Here is a 22,436-nt window from a genome sequence, read left to right as displayed (position 1 = left end):
TATGTCAAGGCTCTATAAAGGCCACGAGTGTGATCGGGGTTTAAAGGGGCAGTTGCCCCTCGTTGGGGGTCTGAGGATGAAGTCCCCTAGAAGTCAGAGACGCCTCACATGGAAAATTTAGTTTTTTTCAACACAAAAAAGACCTGGTTTTGAATCGTCTCCCTCCATGTTTACTTTTTGTGAGGTTTATTCATGCGGTAGAAATTACACGTTGCACCGGTGAATGTAAAAGCTGTATTATATGGTATGAAACGATATGAAAACACCGTGTCAATGTCGCCGGGCGAAGTTTGAATACTTTGATCAAAGAGCTATAAAAATAAATAGATTGGCAACTTGAAAGGCATATAGAGCAAATCTCACCAACCTCCCGTGACAAAAAAACGAGATCTCGTTTACCGAAAGTGGCGCTTTCTCCACGCGCCATTTTGTATGCGAAAGCAATTATTCATCGGTAAAATAATTATCACCGTATGACCACGCTTCTTTCGATGACAAAAAAAAACGTGTACTTCGTGTCTTAAGACCATTTCACATTAAACTAATTTTGTTTTAGAAGCTAACATGTATTTTAAATGTAGTTTTAAAGGTACAAATTTTAACTCCATGCTCGCCGATGTTTGTTTTTAGTAAGATAACGCCGAATCACGCTCTGACACGAGCTCACGCGAGATTACAGCCAGTTGCCATTCTGTGTATTTTATACTTCTTTGCTTTGATTCAATGATTTTCTAAGAAAAAAAATTGTTTTATTTTTTAAAATGCATGTGACTTGGGAGGAATTCCAGACGTTTCACCCCCAAGACTTTTCCTCCCCTAGACATTTCACCCCCAAGACATTTCCTCCCAAGACTATTCACCCCCAATTTTACAAACCCTAGACTTTTCACCCCCAATTTTTAATATAGTGAAAATATCATGAAATAGTTTGTTATTTGATATTTAAAATCTTTTTTATATATTTGTATAGGTTGTTAGGGCATTTATGAAGATATAGAGGATAATTGTTGGTTTCGGTGTAATATCACGTTATAATTTCACCAAGTGGGCACCAAAAGTGATATTTTCACGAGTGGCGCAGCCACGAGTGAAAATAACAACTTTTTGTGTTCACGAGTGAAATTACCGTGATATTACATCGATACCAACAATTTTTCTGTTTATATGTCTAAAACTCTACTTTTGTTGTGTTTATTTCAATAAAATGTCGAAATTTGCGGGAAATTTTATCAGGAAGCATCGCAAAGATGACGTCATTTTAACTACGTCATCGTCATATTGTTTCCGGCTTTCAGTACGCTCGGTAAACTTTTTGACGTTAATCCGGGTATCAGATTTGATAATTTTCACTAAGTGGCCAGTGAGTTTATCAGGATATAATTCGCCGTTATATTTCGATAAACCACCGAAAAACATAAAATAAAATTTGTTACTTTACGGACCATAATTCTACAAAATATACACTGAATTTAGGGTAAAATACATGTAGTCAACGTCATCAACTGATCTTTTTTAATGTCAATTTGTTGAGACTTCTTTATGATTAATTTTCTTTCTATGTTATTCAACTGGATTCAAGTTTTAATTATGTAATATAATTATGAAAAATATGAGTAGATTTAGATTTCAATAGTAGATGTAAATATTAACTAGGGGTTAGAATTAGAGGGTATATGTTTATCCTTTAGTATATTAATGATAGTCTAATTGTGATAACGTAATATGGGTATGTATAATAATAATAATAATAGTAATAATAAATTCTTTATTTAAAGAGGGTAAGACTCATTAAGTTTCATACATAACATACAAATCTTATTTTCAATGAGGCCCTCTAACAAACACAAAACCATTTACTCATACAAATGAAAATATCACAGGCATTCCATAGAGCAGACTTGTAAAGAAAAAAATAAACAAAAACAAAAAAATGTATGTATAAGTGCAATATGATGTGGAATTTATTTTTATGACATATTTTTATATATTTAACAAGATATATAGTCTCAGGTAACTCAGTATTGAGTGGCAGCATTTGATATGTTTAATGTTATTATATGTAATACATGTATATACTGTGATGTTATTTATGTATGCTGATGAGACTGAAATAAATAAATAAATAAATAAACTAATATTACAATTTGAAAGTCATTCATTTCATTGTAGGTCAATATTTTAAACTCTTCTCAGGTGTTGTGATTAATCAACACCTTTTGATTGACAGAAATAGGTGTCGTGATTTAATCAACACCTTTTGATTGACAGGAATAAGTGTTAAAATATAAATGGATTAACTGGCTAACCTGTAGTATATTAAACTTTAATGAATCTAAACCTTGACTGATCCTATGGAAATAAAAAAAAAAATAATCATACTCATCACTCAAAAATGATGTTGCTTCAAAAGTCACATTTTCAATCATTGAACAAACAAATTGATTAAAAGATAACCTTGTAAATAACTTATATTTTAAGTTTATGGTCATCTCTACTAACAAACAGCATAAAATATTTTTTTTAATGTATTAACCTAATTATAATACATATGATGAAATTATTCATAACTATACAACCCCCTCCCCCACCAAAAAAACATTATAATCATATTTAATAATAAAAACCAATAGGGGGTGAAAAGTCTTCATATGCTATAAAACACCAGACTTTTCATTCCCAAATTGGGGGTGAAAAGTCTTGGGAGGAAAAGTCTTGGGAGGAACAGTCTTGGGGGTGAAACGTCTGACACCCCTTGGGATAGTAGGCGTGTGAGCGTGATTTAGGGCCGAAATGACACCCTATTTTTTACCGCCGACCCTAATACTATTTATCAGGCTGGTAACATTGCCCGATCGGGCTTACGACACAAAAAGTAGTATTTCTTGAAAAATAATGAAGATATTTCTTTCAAACTTGGTCAATTTATTAAGCATAACAAATAATACAAATTAGAATAAAAATAACTTGGTTGCTTTCAGGTTTGGTAGAATTATTTCCCCTTTTCAGATATTTATGACGCATAATCTTTGAAGTCCAAAAAAAATATGTTCTAATCCTAAGTTTAAAACAAAAAAGGGTTCAATGGCTTTCTAATGCTCTAAATTATTGCGCTAGTAAATGAATGTATACATTTTACTCTGCTTTCACTTACAACATTATTGAGAAATGTTAGTTCTAAAAACATTGCGCATACATCTGCACTAGAAACAAAGTATTTACTCTAAATACATAGAATAAAGGTATTGGCGCACAGGTTTGGAGCAATAGAAAGCCACTGAACCTTTTCTGTTTTAAACATTGCATTAAAACATATATTGTTTGGACTTCAAAAATTATGCATCATAAAATACTGAAAAAGGGAAGTAATTCTAACAAAACTGAAGGCAACAAAGTTATTTCTATCTTGTTAAGCATTATATGGTATGCTTAATAAATGGACCAAGTTTGAAAGAAATAGCTTCATTATTTTTCAAGAAATACTACTTTTTGTGTCATAAGCCCGATCGGGCAATGTTACCAGCCTGTTTATCGATTTTTGGAACAAAAAATTTTTGTGGTTACGAATTAGCCAGGAACGAAAAATATCGAGTACGAACTGAAACGCTCTGAAGAAAGCGTCTGTCCCCATTTGCATTGACTTTCAGAATTTGGTGATAAATTTTGCCTGTTGGCGAAAATGACTGGCGACAGGTTATTCTGATCATAAAAGTCACCCTTTGACGATAATCTGATATTTACCAATACACGAAGACAATACAACAACATGTCAATATCGAATTACACCTCGGGGCATAATTTAAAACTTTGCCGAGTTGCGAGAATGTTCCTTCACGCAAGAACGATTATCAGTCAATCTGATTCGCCAAATTCCCGCCTACTTCTACAAAAGCAAATGAAACGAAATATTACATTTGTAGCTGTGCTCTTCATCTAAAGCTCCACCCATTTTCTTGGATGCTAAAAATGCGAGATAAATTTACAAGTTATTAGCTCGACTATTCGAAGAATAGTCTAGCTATTCTACTCACCCTTGTGTCGGCGTCGGCGTCACACCTTGGTTAAGTTTTTGCATGCAAGTACATACAGCTATCATGTAAAGGTATATAGCTTTGAAACTTATTTATTCTTTTTCTAGGTCAATTACCAACCTCACTGGGTCAAGTTCCATAACTCTAACATGTACCGTAGATACCCATGTATAATGCGCACCCGTGTTGCGCACCCCCCATCTTAGTCCAAAATCCTGGGGAAAAAAAAAAAAAAAAAAAAAAATTTTGGTCAATTTTTGAGGTGGATGGAAAACGAAAGTAGAGTTTACATCGACACCGGTAATAAATTTTATCTCCGCGGCGGAGAGCAGCATCAGTCTCACGGTACTATCGATTTTTGTTTTCTCGAAAATAAAACCAGTAAATTATTTGTTGTTTTACCTTTTTTAATTCACTATTTTGAATAAATAAATAGCAGCTGATTCAATATTTCGGAATGGTATCTTTTAAAATGACATGAGCTTCTCAATTCAAACTGATAACAAAAGGTGTGATAGTCTTTTTGTCACGATCGTAAAGCCAGTAATTACCGGCAATTAACATGTCACCTCGTGTCAATTATGTTGTTCACAGTTTGATCTCAGTTAAAGATAATTCTCGATCTTTAATTAGTATCATAATTTTTGTGATTTATAAACATTTCTTTCATCAAAATACTTTTAAATTTATATGAAATTAATTTTGTTTCAAAGAAATATAAACAATTCGATCTTTTACGGAACGTAACGGCAATCTTAGATTTTAGCGGAGACAGTAAGCGCGGGGAGTAGTTTCCCTTTACCAAAATGGCGAACATCGGTAACAAACTTGTTTCGAAGTAGGAAAATTGTCTATACCTGTATATTATGCGCACCCACGATTCGGGGGTGGTCCCGGGGGTCAAAAAACTGTGCATTATACATGGGTATCTACGGTATTTTGAGCAAATTATGCCCCCTTTTGGACTTAGAAAATTCTGGTTAAAGTTTTACATGCAAGTTACTATCGCCAAAACTAATGCAAATATTGAATTGAAACTTCACATGTGTCTTCGGGGTTATAAAACTAGTTGATAGCACCAAGTCCCATAACTCTGACCTTCATTTTGGCCAAATTATGCCCCCTTTTGGACTTAGAAAATTCTGGTTAAAGTTTTGCGTGCAAGTACATACAGCTATTACTAAAAGGCATATAGATTTGAAACTTATTTTTAGCTCATCTGATTTTTTGAAAAAAAATGATGAGTTATTGTCATCACTTGAGCGGTTGTCGGCGTCGGCGTCGGCGTCTGCGTCGGCGTTGCCTGGTTAAGTTTTATGTTTAGGTCAGCTTTTCTCCTAAACTATCAAAGCTATTGCTTTGAAACTTGGAATACTTGTTCACCATCATAAGCTGACCCTGTATAGCAAGAAACATAACTCCATCTTGCTTTTTGCAAGATTTATGGCCCCTTTTGTACTTAGAAAATATCAGATTTTTTGGTTAAGTTTTATGTTTAGGTCAACTTTTCTCCTAAACTATCAAAGCTATTGCTTTGAAACTTGGAATACTTGTTCACCATCATAAGCAGACCCTGTACGTCAAGAATCATAACTCCATCTTGCTTTTTGCAAGATTTATGGCCCCTTTTGTACTTAGAAAATATCAGTTTTCTTGGTTAAGTTTTATGTTTAGGTCAGCTTTTATCCTAAACTATCAAAGCTATTGCTTTAAAACTTGCAACACTTGTTTACCATCATAAGTTGACCCTGTATAGCAAGAAACATAACTCCGTCCTGCTTTTTGCAAGATTTATGGCCCCTTTTTGACTTAGAAAATATCAGATTTCTTGGTTAAGTTTTATGTTTAGGTCAACTTTTTCTCTTAAACTATCAAAGCTATTGCTTTGAAACTTGCAACACTTGTTCACCATCATAAGCTGACCCTGTACAGCAAGCAACATAACTCCATCCTGCTTTTTGCAATAATTATTGCCCCTTTTTGACTTAGAAAATCATTTTCTTGGTTGAGTATTATGTTTAAGTCAACTTTTCTCATAAACTATTAAAGCTATTGCTTCAAAACTTGCAACAGTTTTTCACCATCATAAGTGGACACTGTACATCAAGAAACATAACTCTATCCTGCTTTTTGCAAGAATGATGGCCCTTTTTAGACTTAGAAAATCATGGGTAGGACAATATTTCTATTACACAAAAAAAATCAGATGAGCGTCAGCATCCGCAAGGCGGTGCTCTTGTTTCTTTTTCTAGATCAATTACCTACCACACTGGGTCAAGTCCCATAACTCTGACATGTATTTTGGCCGAATTATGCCCCCTTTTGGACTTAGAAAATCCTGGTTAAAGTTTTACATGCAAGTTACTATCTCCAAAACTAATGCAGATATTAAATTGAAACTTCACATGTGTCTTCGGGGTTATAAAACTAGCTGATAGAATCAAGTCCCATAACTCTAACATGTATTTTGGGCAAATTATGCCCCCTTTTGGACTTAGAAAATCCTGGTTAAAGTTTTACATGCAAGTTACTATCTCCAAAACTAATGCAGATATTAAATTGAAACTTCACGTGTGTCTTCGGGGTTATAAAACTAGTTGATAGAATCAAGTCCCATAACTCTGACATGTATTTTGAGCAAATTATGCCCTCTTTTGGACTTAGAAAATTCTGGTTAAAGTTTTACATTCAAGTTACTATCTCCAAAACTAATGCAGATATTGAATTGAAACTTAACACGTTTCTTCGGGGTTATAAAACTAGTTGATAGCATCAAGTCCCATAACTCTGATATGCATTTTGGTCAAACTTAAAACTCTTTTGAGTAATAATTTCCTGCTTCTGTGACATATTTCGAATAGTCGAGCTTGGCTGTCTTACGGACAGCTCTTGTTTTTAATATCCAGCCGATTCGCCGAAGTAATGGTCGATCACAAGAACCGAAAAAATTCTGGAAATAAAGATTAGTCGAAGTGCTCGCAAAGAAACAATCGTGGCTATTTGAATGTCACAACTAAACAGGCATTTAAAAGCTTCTACAAATAAAATGCAACCACATAATGTGTAATTTATAATAAATAATTACAGTTTACAAAAGCTTCTCTCACATGGCAAGTGCCTTGCAAACAAAATTTGACTTTGTCTTAAATATTGCTCAATTTGCTTTATTTTGTGACAATCAGGAACGTTTTGTTTTTTTGGTTCAAATATTTAAAGGGAGTTACTATAATGTGACGGTGATCGGCAAAACGAAGGTGAACTAGGTGAGCTAGATTTGAAACAAATTAAAACCTGGCTTTTGGGGAAGTTTCTCTGCCACAGTTGGGGGGGAAAAAGTTGTTTTTAGCTCACCTGTCACGTAGCTTTTGTGATCGCCCTTCGTCCGTCGTCCGTCCACAATTTCTTGTGAACAAGATAGAGACCACATTTTGCAAGCAGTTTTGATCAAACTTGTACAAAACTTGTATTGGCATGATATCTCAGTTCCGTTCGAAAACTGGCCAGATCCCACCATGGGTTCTAGAGTTATTGCCCCTTAAAGGGCCAGCATTTGCTATTTTTGTGCGTCAACAATTTCTTGTCTGCACGATAGTGGTTTCATTTATGATTTTATTTTAACCAAACTTGCTCACAACTTGTATCACCATAAGATCTTGGTTCCTTTCTTGAACTGGCCAGATCCCATTAATTATGGGTTCCAGAGTTATGGCCCCTGAAGAGCCAAAATGAGCTATTTTGACCTTGTCTGCACAATAGCAGTTTTATTTATGATTTGATTTTTACCAAACTTGCACACAACTTGTATCACCATAAGATCTTAGTTCCTTTCTTGAACTGGCCAGATTCCAGAGTTATGACCCCTGAAAGGGCCAGAATTAGCTATTTTGACCTTGTCTGCACAATAGCAGCTTCATTTATGATTTGAATTTAACCAAACTTGCACAAAACTTGTGTCACCATAAGATCTTGGTTCCTTTATTGAACCAACCAGATCCCATAATGGGTTCCAGAGTTATGGCTCCTGAAAGGGCCAAAATTAGCTTTTTTATACGCCCGTTTGAAAAAACGGGACGTATTATGGGAACGCCCCTGGCGGGCGGGCGGGCGGGCGGCGTCCACAGACTTTGTCCGGAGCATATCTTCTACATGCATGAAGGGATTTTGATGAAACTTGGCACAGTTGTTCACCATCATGAGACGGAGTGTCATGCGCAAAAACCAGGTCCCTAGGTCTAAGGTCATTGTCACACTTAGAGGTCAAAGGTCAAATTCAAGAATGACTTTGTCCGGAGCATATCTTCTTCATGCATGGAGGGATTTTGATGAAAGTTGGCACAATTGTTCATCATCATGAGACGGAGTGTCATGCGCAAGAACCAGGTCCCTAGGTCTAAGGTCAAGGTCACACTCAGAGGTCAAAGGATACAAGAAAGAAAACTTTGTCCGGAGCATATCTTCTTCATGCATGGAGGGATTTTGATATAACTTGGCATAAATGTTCACCACCACGAGGCGGAGTGTCATGCGCAAAAACTAGGTCCCTAGGTCTAAGGTCAAGGTCACACTTAGAGGCCAAAGGTCAGATACAAGAATGACTTTGTCCGAAGCATTTCTTCTTCATGCATGGAGGGATTTTGATGTAACTTGGCACAATTATACACCATCATGAGAGGAAGTGTCATGCGCAGTTCCCTTCTTTAGGATTACTTCCCTTTGTTGTTACTATAAATAGCTTATATTGTAACTTTTTCATTACTAGTCGTAGGGAAAAATCGAGACCACTTTTCTGTAGCACAACATGCTTGCTACATCCCATTATGAGGTGTATTTTGACCAATCTCTACCTGGTAAAGATTTTTGTGTGGACTTGCAATTTTTTTTTGGATTTTTTTTTTTTTTTTTTTTTTTTTTTAAGATTATCTTCCCTTAGTTGTTACTATAAATAACTTAATTGTAACTTTTTTTGTAACTTCTTTTTTAGCTCATCTGATTTTTTGAAAAAAAATGATGAGTTATTGTCATCACTTGAGCGGTTGTCGGCGTCGGCGTCGGCGTCTGCGTCGGCGTTGCCTGGTTAAGTTTTATGTTTAGGTCAGCTTTTCTCCTAAACTATCAAAGCTATTGCTTTGAAACTTGGAATACTTGTTCACCATCATAAGCTGACCCTGTATAGCAAGAAACATAACTCCATCTTGCTTTTTGCAAGATTTATGGCCCCTTTTGTACTTAGAAAATATCAGATTTCTTGGTTAAGTTTTATGTTTAGGTCAACTTTTCTCCTAAACTATCAAAGCTATTGCTTTGAAACTTGGAATACTTGTTCACCATCATAAGCAGACCCTGTACATCAAGAAACATAACTCCATCTTGCTTTTTGCAAGAATTATTGCCCCTTTTTGACTTAGAAAATCAGTTTTCTTGGTTAAGTTTTATGTTTAGGTCAGCTTTTATCCTAAACTATCAAAGCTATTGCTTTAAAACTTGTAACACTTGTTCACCATCATAGGCTGACCCTGTTCAGCAAGAAACATAACTCCATCCTGCTTTTTGCCAGATTTATGGCCCCTTTCGGACTTAGAAAATATCAGATTTCTTGGTTAAGTTTTATGTTTAGGTAAACTTTTTCTCTTAGACTATCAAAGCTATTGCTTTGAAACTTGCAACACTTGTTGACCATCATAAGCTGACCCTGTACAGCAAGCAACATAACTCCATCCTGCTTTTTGCAATAATTATTGCCCCTTTTGGACTTAGAAAAATCATTTTCTTGGTTGAATATTATGTTTAAGTAACATTTTCTCATAAACTATCAAAGCTATTGCTTTAAAACTTGCAACAGTTTTTCACCATCATAAGTGGACACTGTACATCAAGAAACATAACTCTATCCTGCTTTTTGCAAGAATGATGGCCCTTTTTAGACTTAGAAAATCATGGGTAGGACAATATTTCTATTATACAAAAAAAATCAGATGAGCGTCAGCACCCGCAAGGCGGTGCTCTTGTTATAATTGACCGTAGGGAAAAAACAAGACCACTTTTCTGTGGTACAACATAGATGTTACTTTCAAATTTTAGGTGTATTTTAATGTATCTCTACCTGGTAAGGAGTTTTTTCGTGGACTTAGAAAAACAAATGACTTACAATGATTACTAAACAACCACAAAATTAAAATTCCATTTGCAAATACAGGTGCTAGAGTAAAGAAATTTGCTGTGACGGGCATATATTGTGACATTCTTGCACTCTTGTTGACCTTGTCTGCGCAATAGCAGCTTCATTTATGATTTGATTTTAACCAAACTTGCACACAACTTGTATCACCATAAGATCTCGATTCGTTTTTATTCGCCCGAAGGGACATATTATGTTATCGCCTTGGTGTCCATCTGTCTGTATGTCTGTTGGTTAGCAATTTCCCTTCCGCTCTGTAACTCTTGAACCCCTTGAAGGATTTCAAAGAAACCTAACACATATGTTCACCTTATCGAAACAATGTGCAGAGCGCATGTTTCGGATGGCTCACTTCAAGGTCAAGGTCACACTTAGGGGCCAAAGGTCATATGACTTTGTTTTGTGTGTATATTGCTCTGCATTTGCGTCGATTGCAGTGCTCTTGTTTTTATTTGGCAGATCCTTCTTTTGTTCACTTACATTAATTTTTTTTAATTACTTCCCTTTTATGTTACTATAAATAGCTTATTTAAGAAACTTCTTTATTATTGGCCGTAGGGAAAAACCGAGACCACTTTTCTGTGGTACAACATGGATGGTACCTCCAATTTTTAGGTGTATTTTGACATATCTGTACCTTGTAAGAATTTTTTTTAATTTTGGTTAAATTCTTCCCTTTGTTCTTCCTGTCCTTTGGACTTAGATTTTTTTCTGAGGACTTAGATTTATTTTTAATTTCTTGCCTTTGTTGTTCCTGTCCTTTGGGCTTCATCAGTCAAAATTTTGCGCCTAACCTCCTCTGATGTAATCCTCCAGGCATGAAACTACTGGCCTGATTTGAAAATAATTTTATTTGAAGTAACTTTAAGAAAATTTCTACTATATTTTCTCATAATTCTTTTGATTGATTTGGATTATGATTTTTTGACCTTCTTGTCCTTAAGTGCAATGATAACAGGTGAGCGATATAGGGCCATTTTGGCCCTCTTGTTTTTATTTGGCAATGTGCAGCTCGAATAGTACTAGATAAAAGACTTTGATACCCCCACTGATTACTTATAATTGTCACAACTGAATTGAATAAAATTTTCTGATAGGATGATTATAAAATAGCAATTTTAGTATATGAATCCCTCAACAATCTTCTCCCAGATTGTATGGAATTTTTTTTTATTTATTAATACCACAAATAAATCATTAAGATAATATAAACAAGGACTACTTTCAGTGCATACTCAGGCTCAAAACTTTGGAACTCTCTCCGTTTTAAATATAAGATCATCTCCAAGCTTACAGACATTTAAAAGTAACTATCTAAATTGATGGTTTTCTGGAGGGTGACAGAACTCCACAGCTGCATGATTTTTAAACGCAAATACAATGTCGCTTCTGTAGAAGTACAAAACTAATATTGTTTCTTCATTCAAATTTTACTGGAATATTGAAATATATATTAAACAAAGAATCCTGTCCCATTTCTTTCTGGTCAGGAAAGCGAGAGATTCTGAGATTAGGATTGCTCTGCTGCCATTCATATCAGAATTCAAACAATGGAATTTGATGGGATTGTTTAATTTTTGGAGATGAAGAAGCAATGCTTGCCGAATATTACTGTAAGCAATATGTATCGGTAATTGTCGAAGATACTCAATGTGGTGCGACTGCTTATAAATGTTTAGTTTACTAAAAACAGTTATTTATGCCCACACCTGATACTATTAGGCAGGTAGGCAGCTTTTTATACGCCCGTTTGAAAAACGGGACGTATTATGGGAACGCCCCTGGCGGGCGGATGGGTGGGTGGGCGGGCAGTGTCCACAGACCTTGTCCGGAGCATATCTTCTACATGCATGGAGGGATTTTGATGAAACTTGGCACAGTTGTTCACCATCATGACACGGAGTGTCATACGCAAGAACCAGGTCCCTAGGTCTAAGGTCAAGGTCACACTTAGAGGTCAAAGGTCAAATTCAAGTATGACTTTGTCCGGAGCATATCTTCTTCATGCATAGAGGGATTTTGATGAAAGTTGGCACAATTGTTTATCATCATGAGACGGAGTGTCATGCACAAGAACCAGGTCCCTAGGTCTAAGGCCAAGGTCACACTTAGAGGTCAAAGGATACAAGAATGAAAACTTTGTCCGGAGCATTTCTTCTTCATGCATGGAGGGATTTTGATATAACTTGGCACAAATGTTCACCACCACAAGATGGAGTGTCATGCGCAAGAACCAGGTCCCTAGGTCTAAGGTCAAGGTCACACTTAGAGGCCAAAGGTCAGATACAAGAATGACTGTCCGAAGCATTTCTTCTTCATGCATAGAGGGATTTTGATGTAACTTGGCACAATTATACACCATCATGAGACGAAGTGTCATGCGCAGTTCCCTTCTTTAGAATTACTTCCCTTTGTTGTTACTATAAATAGCTTATATTGTAACTTTTTCATTACTAGACGTAGGGAAAAATCGAGACCACTTTTCTGTAGTACAACATGCATGTTACATCCAATTTTGAGGTGATTTTTGACCAATCTCTACCTGGTAAAGATTTTTGTGTGGACTTAAAAAAAAAATTTTTTGTATTTTTTTTTTTTTTTGTATTTTTTTTTTTTAAAGATTAACTTCCCTTAGTTGTTACTATAAATAACTTATATTGTAACTTTTTATAATTGACCGTAGGGAAAAACCAAGACCACTTTTCTGTGGTACAACATAGTTGTTACTTTCTAATTTTAGGTGTATTTTAAGGTATCTCTACCTGGTTAGGAGTTTTTTTTGTGGACTTAGAAAAACAAAAGAATTACAATGATTACTAAACAACCACAAAATTAAAATTACATCTGCAAATACAGGTGCTAGAGTAAATAAATTTGCTGTGACGGGCGTATATTGTGACATTCTGGCACTCTTGTTCTCTTAGGTTTCATATCTGTTTATTAATCCAGGGTCAACAGCAACAGCAACAACAAGGATTCTTTGGCATACTTAAAGGTCTCTTGATAAGGATGGCTATTATATATATGATCAGCAGTTTCTTCCGACGTGGCAACACACCAACAACACCACCCCCAGCTTCTGATGGAACTGCAGCACAAACTGGAGGATATATCTACACTACCAACCAGTTTGCTAAAGGAACATTCATGGTATATAGATAAGTTTGTTTAGACTTCCTAGGTCATGGTTGTACGTTTCACACATATATGCATGTTCCGTAATTCTGAAACTGATAACCGACATTAAAATGTTCGATGAACATAAAAACATTTATGGTCAGATTTTGCATAGTCTAGACACTGGTATTGATTCTGCCATAGGCTTCCATTGCCAACTTTTAAAAGAAACAATTTACCAGCAACATTTTGGTCTTTGTCTTACAGGTCAACACAACTTGATTTAATTGAGAGAAATGGTGCAAATAGCTTCAGTTTTTCATGAAAAAAATCTGTTATCTCCCTCTCAATGCAACCTTAGAAGTTACATGTAAATGGTATAGCTGGTATTTTGGTGATTAGAAGTAAGTGCATGCCCTTTTAAATATTATAAATAAAACATTTTGGTAATTTATTTACAAATGAAAATATTTTGAAATTGTTTGATTGCTTTTGCTACAATGTATACACAAAATTTTCAGGATATGTATGTATATGTGTCAGAAAAGGAAAAATTGAAAGATCTGTCTGAAACTGAATTGTTTTGGTCAAAGAAAGGATTAATTTATGGTGACTGGGAATCAGGGCCACAAGGGGACGGAACTCATGTATTCTCTAGAAGCATACCTGCATCACAGGTAAATATTTAATTCTTAGTCTGTTAGATAGCAGTGAGTTTTAATTTTCTTTATTATCCCCCGCCGTAGGCGAAGGGATATAGTTTTGGCGTTGTCCGTCCGCCTGTCCTTCTGTCCAAGCTTACATTTGCATACTGGAACAATAGGTAACTGTACTTTTTATACGCCCGTTTGAAAAACGGGACGTATTATGGGAACGCCCCTGGCGGGCGGATGGGCGGGCGGCGTCCACAGACCTTGTCCGGAGCATATCTTCTACATGCATGGAGGGATTTTGATGAAACTTGGCACAGTTGTTCACCATCATGAGACGGAGTGTCATGCGCAAGAACCAGGTCCCTAGGTCTAAGGTCAAGGTCACACTTAGAGGTCAAAGGTCAAATTCAAGTAGGACTTTGTCCGGATCATATCTTCTTCATGCATAGAGGGATTTTGATGAAAGTTGGCACAATTGTTAATCATCATGAGACGGAGTGTCATGCGCAAGAACCAAGGCCCTAGGTCTAAGGTCAAGGTCACACTTAGAGGTCAAAAGATACAAGAATGAAAACTTTGTCCGGAGCATATCTTCTTCATGCATAGAGGGATTTTGATGAAAGTTGGCACAATTGTTTATCATCGTGAGACGGAGTGTCATGCGCAAGAACCAGGTCCCTAGGTCTAAGGTCAAGGTCACACTTAGAGGTCAAAGGATACAAGAATGAAAACTTTGTCCGGAGCATATCTTCTTCATGCATAGAGGGATTTTGATGAAAGTTGGCACAATTGTTTATCATCATGAGACGGAGTGTCATGCGCAAGAACCAGGTCCCTAGGTCTAAGGTCAAGGTCACACTTAGAGGTCAAAGGATACAAGAATGAAAACTTTGTCCGGAGCATTTCTTCTTCATGCATGGAGGAATTTTGATATAACTTGGCACAAATGTTCACCACCACAAGACGGAGTGTCATGCGCAAGAACCAGGTCCCTAGGTCTAAGGTCAAGGACACACTTAGAGGCCAAAGGTCAGATACAAGAATGACTGTCCGAAGCATTTCTTCTTCATGCATAGAGGGATTTTGATGTAACTTGGCACAATTATACACCATCATGAGACGAAGTGTCATGCGCAGTTCCCTTCTTTAGAATTACTTCCCTTTGTTGTTACTATAAATAGCTTATATTGTAACTTTTTCATTACTAGACGTAGGGAAAAATCGAGACCACTTTTCTGTAGTACAACATGCATGTTACATCCAATTTTGAGGTGTATTTTGACCAATCTCTACCTGGTAAGGATTTTTGTGTGGACTTACAATTTTTTTTTTTTTGGAATTTTTTTTTTTTTTTTTTTTTTTTTTTTAAGATTAACTTCCCTTAGTTGTTACTATAAATAACTTATATTGTAACTTTTTTTATAATTGACTGTAGGGAAAAACCAAGACCACTTTTCTGTGGTACAACATAGTTGTTACTTTCTAATTTAAGGTGTATTTTAAGGTATCTCTACCTGGTAAGGAGTTTTTTTGTGGACTTAGAAAAACAAAAGAATTACAATGATTACTAAACAACCACAAAATTAAAATTACATCTGCAAATGCAGGTGCTAGAGTAAAGAAATTTGCTGTGACGGGCGTATATTGTGACATTCTGGCACTCTTGTTCTTTGATGTCATTCATTCCATAAGCTTTTATGAGGCTATTTTTCTTTTACGTGGCTAAAGGAACAATAGAAAGAACAAAGGAGTAGCCACATAAATACCCATATGTAGGAACAACCGTCCGTAGCCATATCTAAGAAGTGGTTTCAGAATATTTTAATAAAACTTCATCTACATGTTCAACACTATAGAGAAATGCAGCAGGTAAAGTTTCAGTCAGCTTGCCCAAGTGACACCTGAGTTACGGCCCTTAGTAGTTTCTAGTGTTAACTATATAGGGTACTATGAATATGGCAATTTCTGCTTCATAACTTATGACATATTTGACCTAGAACTATGAAACTTAAATTGAATTTAGATCACCATATTAAATGTGGTAGTGCACACACAATTCGTTAGGATTTCTTTAGTAACTTAGTTATTGCCCTTTAATTGTTTAAAAATCGACATATTTGAACATGACAAATTAACCAATTGGTAGAATTTCATTAAACTTCTTTCAGTTTTCCCATGATCATTTATTATCAGCATGTGAAGTTGTGTACCCACACCGCCTTCCCCCCCCCCTGACTCCCAATCATTGTTTTCTTTTTTTAAAAACAAGACTTCCAAGCAGCAGGTTATAGTCATAGGTTCAACCCCAGAGTAAGATGTATGTTCTTCTTGATGACTGACTGAGGAAAACGAGTCTTATGTCACTTTTCCTATTAAATACTCGTGTTAAACCTATAAATGCAACAGAAAACATATCCACATGACAAAGCCACTGTACAGAATGCTTTGATTGACTTTTCTCATGAAATGATTGGTTTCTACACTTGTGGACTGGAGTAAACCTCCTTTGGATTAGATCTATACTAAGAAAGTTCTCCTTAGTAAAATGGAATTTCAAGATCCTTAGCCTGAGAATGTAAGCTACATGCTCAAGTAGTTGAATATTGTTCTAGTGTAATAATCAACATGATGTGTATTTTGTTTCAGACAGTACAGAACAATGGTTCAATATACCTTCATGTGTACATCGTCAAAGAAGGAAACTCGCCAGATGAAAAAAACAAGGAACGCTACAGCAAAAGAGACACAATATATCGTTCAATGCGTACGTAAATTTGTTCCATTGTTTATCTTGATTATTATAGTTATAATATGATGACAAACTGACGTCAGGTTTCATTGTCTGTTTGTACATGTAAAATGCAAACAGCTGGGAGGGGGAAGAGGTATGGGACAGGGTACATGTATGATAATTATTTTTGCTCTTGGTTGGTCAATCAATATCAATATTGGTTTCTAGTCAATGATAAGAGAATGCCTTGGCCTAGGACCATCACAATTGGTGTATGCCCAAGGGCCTGTGGTTACTATAATTTCAAGCATAATTGTCTATGTTCATTAGATTATCCCTATTGTTTTGCGGGTTGAAGAAACTTTTTCACCAAACGATTTCAAAATCTACCCATATCTTTGGCATCAGGAGATTACCATATATTAGTCATAGTTTCTACTTCATCTTAACAGCTGGTCATGCGTGCCGTTTGAATGAGGCCCAGTAGGGGAAATCTAAACTAGAATCATTTGAACACTTGTTAACTCTTGTAACATAATAGGTTTAATATTCTTAAAACACATATCAAAACAAACAAGTAAGTTTGACTATCTTAGTAATGATTGCCTGCATTCACTATTTAGCATGCTGCAGGAAAATACAAAAACTGATTTTTTTTGTTCGGTAGAATTGAATAAATTCAAGAAAAGACGTTTTCTAGAGACGAAGAATTTACTGACTGGAGAAACAGATGTTCATCCAGACCTTATCAAGGTAATAGCTTTTCCTTTTAGTCACAACTGTTCTGCTCTGGTTCAATTGTTAATTCAGATATGCAATGTGCCTCTCACTTCTTTGCGATTTTGCCTTGGAATTTGTTCATATGATAAAGCTATGTAGCAGGCTCGGAAGATCATTTTGCTTAAAACGTCTTGTCTCTTTAACATCTATACATCTTGGATAAAAAGCACTTTTGGAGAAAAAATGCCTAATTTATTGACCAGTCAGGGGTGTAACTGTTTTAAGTTATGTAACCTATTCCAGTTACTTTTGCAAGTATTTTGTAACCTGTATTAGTTATAAAATAAAGTTAACTCAGGTAAGTTATTCAAAAAAGCCATTTTGCTGATCTCACAAAGTGACCTTTAAAGTGAAATTAGTAGCAAACTGTGGTTAATCAAATTCTCTTTTAGTCTGATCATGACCTGATAAGCATATTGGGATGTTAAGAGATTTATAGCTTTAAAACTTTTGCATAAAACTTTATCAGCCTTGCGTCAAAAAAATTTTATTGCATAGCTGGAAAGATAAAAGTTCAAAGATTCAGGAAATAATTGCATTAGTCCCATTCAAAATAAGGAATTGGCATGGGAGGGCTTTGTAATATTTTATGATAACTGAAACAAGTTATGGAAGAATAAGCAATAACTCAAATGGGTTACAAAATGCGATAACTTGAAACAGTTACTCCCCTGACTGTTGACAAGCAGCAAGTTACTGTTGAGTTTTGGAACAAGTATGTTTTCAGGGATTTTTTCAGACTTTGGGGATGGTACCGGTTCTGGTAAAATGGGGGGAAATGTGTCATAAATTAAAAATTTGGGGGAAAAAGAAACGAATGCAGTGTTACTAATAGCTGTGGGTGGGGCAGCAGGTGTGATACTTAAGGGTTTTGGGCATGGTATTTTGTAGATCTGGTGCTGGTAGTGAAACTATTTGGTGTTAGCCTTACTCGTTTGGCATAATGGGATGGCTTATTTTATGATCTGATATTTTATAGCTGCCATCCCTCTAACGGAACATCAACAGTCAAAAGTTATTACGCTGTCCCGAAGCATTCCATTGTTTGGACTAATTTGATGTGTAACACTAGAAATTAAAATCCCAACATGAAGACTGACCCAAAGCAGGCGGAATTACCTCTGATTACAAATTGTATTGAATGTAAACAACTAAATTTTATCATTGGTGTTGTCACAATGTAGTGTCGTCTGCTGCAAGAAATATTTGGCGGTGTTTGAATGTGTTTCTCTTAAAAGATAATGTTTATATTACGGTTTTCAGGTGCAATTTTTGGATACAACGTACATAACCTTCCATTTATTTTTTTTTGTCAACTGAATTTGGGGAATTTTTGCCTTCATGTGGAGAAAAAAGCATACTTTTTCAGCTGAGGACATCAGTTTATGAAGGAAAAAAATCCCTGATTTACCAAGAGCTCTTTTTACTTGTTTTCTAAACATTTGGTTAAAATATCTCTGGCATGTTAAAATTTGATGAGGGAGGAGAGCAGACATAGTTTCTTAACCCTTTCCCTGCTAAATTTCTAAAATGAACCGGTCCATCATTCAGTTTGGGCAGCATCACTTATTATTCAAAGGGGTGTTCACTGAAAATTTACTGACTGAATAGTGAACAGTGCAGACCATGATCTTGGTCTACACAGGTCGCAAAGGCAAAATCACTTGCCGCCAGCAAGCTAAGGGTTGAACAGTTCTTCTTTATAGTAAAATTAGTGTTTTTATTTGCATAGTGATTTCATCCAAAATTTAAGGAATTATTTGTTTTATTATTTCTTCCTCCAGAAACCAAACTCTTCAGAATTTGAGATTTTATCTCACTGGCATCCAAATTTAACCATCAACCTGCTAGATGATCAAACATCATGGGTAAAAGGTCATATACCAGCACCCCTGGATGAATGTAAGTCTTCTACAATTTCTTACCCAGAATAAACAAGATGAAATCATTGAAGTTTATAGTATGTATGGCATAGGATGCTTTCCCATAATTGTATGAAGCTACTTTTTAGGTTTTGCAGTCTAGTTAATTACTTTTGTAATATTCTTGACAGTCACAAACACATCTGTGCGTTATTTATTTACGTTTTTATATAGTAGTAGTTTCAGTGTCTGAACGATACTGGTGATCGGGAAAAAATAGAAACTAAAAGAGTAATAAGAATTCATATTACAGATGTGAAGTGAGTTTTCTCAGTTTGCTCAAAACAAGGAAAAAAGTTGCATCTATTTTAAAATGAATTACTCGAGTGCATTGAACAGCTATTTCAGGAAACAGAAAAATGAAAAAAAGTCCGAAATTAGTTATTAAACCAATAGGAAAAAGAACAGCAGAAACAGATGTGTCAGTCTGTCAGGTTATGATCAAGCAAGTGTTGGAGTTTGTATATTTTGCTGAGCTTTCACTTGCATGATGTTACCTATGTTCAGTTTTACTAGAAACTACATGTACAAGGCCTGGGATTTTTAGGACAGGTCTTGATTTCAGGCTTTTGACTGCCAGGATTTCCCTGTATGATTGGAGATGATGATTTCATTCTTTACAGTGCAGGTTTTCAGGCTTACAGCTTTTATGTGAATCACAAGCCTGATATACATAGATGTTAGAAGGGTGCCTCTGTGAACAAATGATTGCTTCGAATCACTTGCACCTCACCACTCTGGGTTTGAAATTTCACTTTGGCTGTAAGTTATTTCATGTGAGAAAGCTATCCAGCTAGCATTGCCTTTAGGGAAGGTCTGTTGATCTACCCGGGTGCCTACTGTGCCTGAAATAATGCAAGTAGGAGCACCAAGCGTCTTCTTCCATCATCAAATCTAAAATTGTGTTTGGTGTGACATTAAACAAAAAAAAACAACAATAGAACTGATGTTGGTAAGCTATACAAATATCATTCCAGGTAGTTCGACATACACCTACTTATTGTTGATGCTTATGTTACTTTATGTCAATTACAGATGTTGAATTTGTCCCTGGAGTGGCGAAGTATCTACCAGTGTTGTACTTCAATAACTACTGGAACCTCAACAGTGACTATCAACCTATCAATGATACAGTCAAGTATGATAGCGCTTTCTTGTAAACTTGTATTGTATAGAGATTTTGTCAGGACAAAGGAAGATGTTTGAACTGTCAGGATTTGAGCATCTTTGGCTGGTAAACTGGCTCAAGTTATAGAATTGTATTTATAAGACATTCATTGAAGGCACATTTAGCATGGCTTTGATCAGTTTCAAAATTACACTTAGAAACAATAAAAAATCCTAGATATTTTAGTTTTGAGACTCTTAGAACTCTTACGGCGCACATAGGAATATGAGAAATATTTTTATCTTTGACAGGTTATTGAACCTGACAGTAACGTTCAGTCCAATATCATTGTTTCGCTGGCAGATGTATGCAGCGCAGGGTATGCGAAATAAATGGACCAATATGTTGGGCACAGATATGGGGGAAGATGACCAGGATCAAGATTCTTTAAAGGTATTGTAAACGCAGGTTACAACAAACTTGTCCGGACACGCACATGTATAGGCAACTTATTTTAATTTTTACACAACAAACTGAAATCTTGTGTGATAACCTTTATTGAAGAGTTGCTCCTAATGAACATGTAAAAAATTATATTTCTTGTATCTAATAGTTCGCCATAACCATGTTTGCTATAATCATTTTATATTACATAGAACAAAGAGGAACTAAAGTTTGAAATTTTTCCTTATAACGGGAAATTTGTTATGACCTTGTTTGTTATAAGTGAAGTTTAATTTACATCAGTATTAAAAAAATCAGCCGTGAATGAATATTATTTTATCAGTGATGTGTTACATCAAAACTGTCATATTATGTGATGTGAAACAGGACTCGGAACATAAATATAAGTGATGAAACTCGGTTAATCAGTTTTCATTTAAATTTGAAATACATTGTTTATGTTACATACATTGTATGAAACATTAAAATTCGTAACTTTTTCTGACATTATGCTTCAGACTGCATTCCTGGAGACCAATCCGTACTTGCTGGCACTTACAATTATAGTTTCCATTATACACAGTGTCTTTGAATTCTTGGCTTTCAAAAATGGTGAGTATACTATCATATAAGCTTGGGCCTATGGCTGTCAAGTCAGGATGGTTGCCCATAGTCAGTAGATGACCCCTGTTGTTTTAAGCAGAGGTCATTTGGTCAGAAGTCCAGGTTACAGCATACAAAGTTAGATACCCATTTCTCTGACAGGCCATCATGGGGGTGCATACATGTTGTACAAACAGCTCTTGTTTATTATTGTGATTGCCGTGTCTGTGGTCCATCAATCGTAGTCAACAGTTATACTTTCCGAATTCTAGAGGTCACAGTTTTGGCCCAGTTTTAATGAAATGTTCTGAGAATGTTACCCTCAATAAAATCTTGGACAAATTAGATACTGGGTCGTCTCGTGTCAGAAAACAGGTTACAAACTCAATAGAAAACCCTTGTTAACATTTTAGAGGTCACATTTTCAATCTCATCTTGATAAAATTTCGTCAGATTGTTTGTCTCTATGAAATCTAGGTCCAGTTCAAAATTGGGTTACCTGAGATCCTGCAAAAGACAATGCAGTGGTATGTAACATATTTATCTTTGTCTTTTTCAGATATCCAGTTTTGGAAAAGTCGTAAATCTCTGGAGGGTCTGTCAGTGAGATCTATATTCTTCAACGTTTTCCAGTCGACTGTTGTTTTGTTATATGTGCTAGATAATGAAACAAATACAGTTGTCAGAATAAGTGTGTTTATTGGGCTTCTTATAGAAATATGGAAAATTCACAAAGTCGTAAATGTAAAGGTATGTATATTAGAGGATAGAAGTCAAGATAATGAGTTCAGCCTGTAGACGAGATGTGGTATGTCAGCTCAGAGAGTGTAACATTGATGTACTGTAAGGTTCCTCTGTTTCACTGTGGTGTAAGG

General features: G+C 35.7%; 1 protein-coding gene across 1 annotated transcript in view; it reads left to right on the top strand.

The window, feature by feature from the left end:
* LOC123545158 (putative lipid scramblase CLPTM1) overlaps positions 1-22,436 on the top strand; it is a 31,278-nt gene that overhangs the window by 277 nt on the left and 8,565 nt on the right. The window contains exons 2-10 of the mRNA XM_045331470.2: positions 13,153-13,353; positions 13,842-13,997; positions 16,620-16,737; positions 17,372-17,457; positions 19,269-19,386; positions 20,442-20,544; positions 20,826-20,967; positions 21,477-21,570; positions 22,121-22,311. Coding sequence (XP_045187405.2) covers positions 13,153-13,353; positions 13,842-13,997; positions 16,620-16,737; positions 17,372-17,457; positions 19,269-19,386; positions 20,442-20,544; positions 20,826-20,967; positions 21,477-21,570; positions 22,121-22,311 — 1,209 coding nt within the window. The remainder of the gene's footprint in view (positions 1-13,152; positions 13,354-13,841; positions 13,998-16,619; positions 16,738-17,371; positions 17,458-19,268; positions 19,387-20,441; positions 20,545-20,825; positions 20,968-21,476; positions 21,571-22,120; positions 22,312-22,436) is intronic.

The sequence above is a fragment of the Mercenaria mercenaria genome, chromosome 1 (genome assembly GCF_021730395.1).
Source record: "Mercenaria mercenaria strain notata chromosome 1, MADL_Memer_1, whole genome shotgun sequence".
In the NCBI taxonomy this organism is placed as follows: domain Eukaryota; kingdom Metazoa; phylum Mollusca; class Bivalvia; order Venerida; family Veneridae; genus Mercenaria; species Mercenaria mercenaria.
Note: the sequence above shows the minus strand (reverse complement) of the source record. Positions and strands in the feature narration are given on the sequence as shown.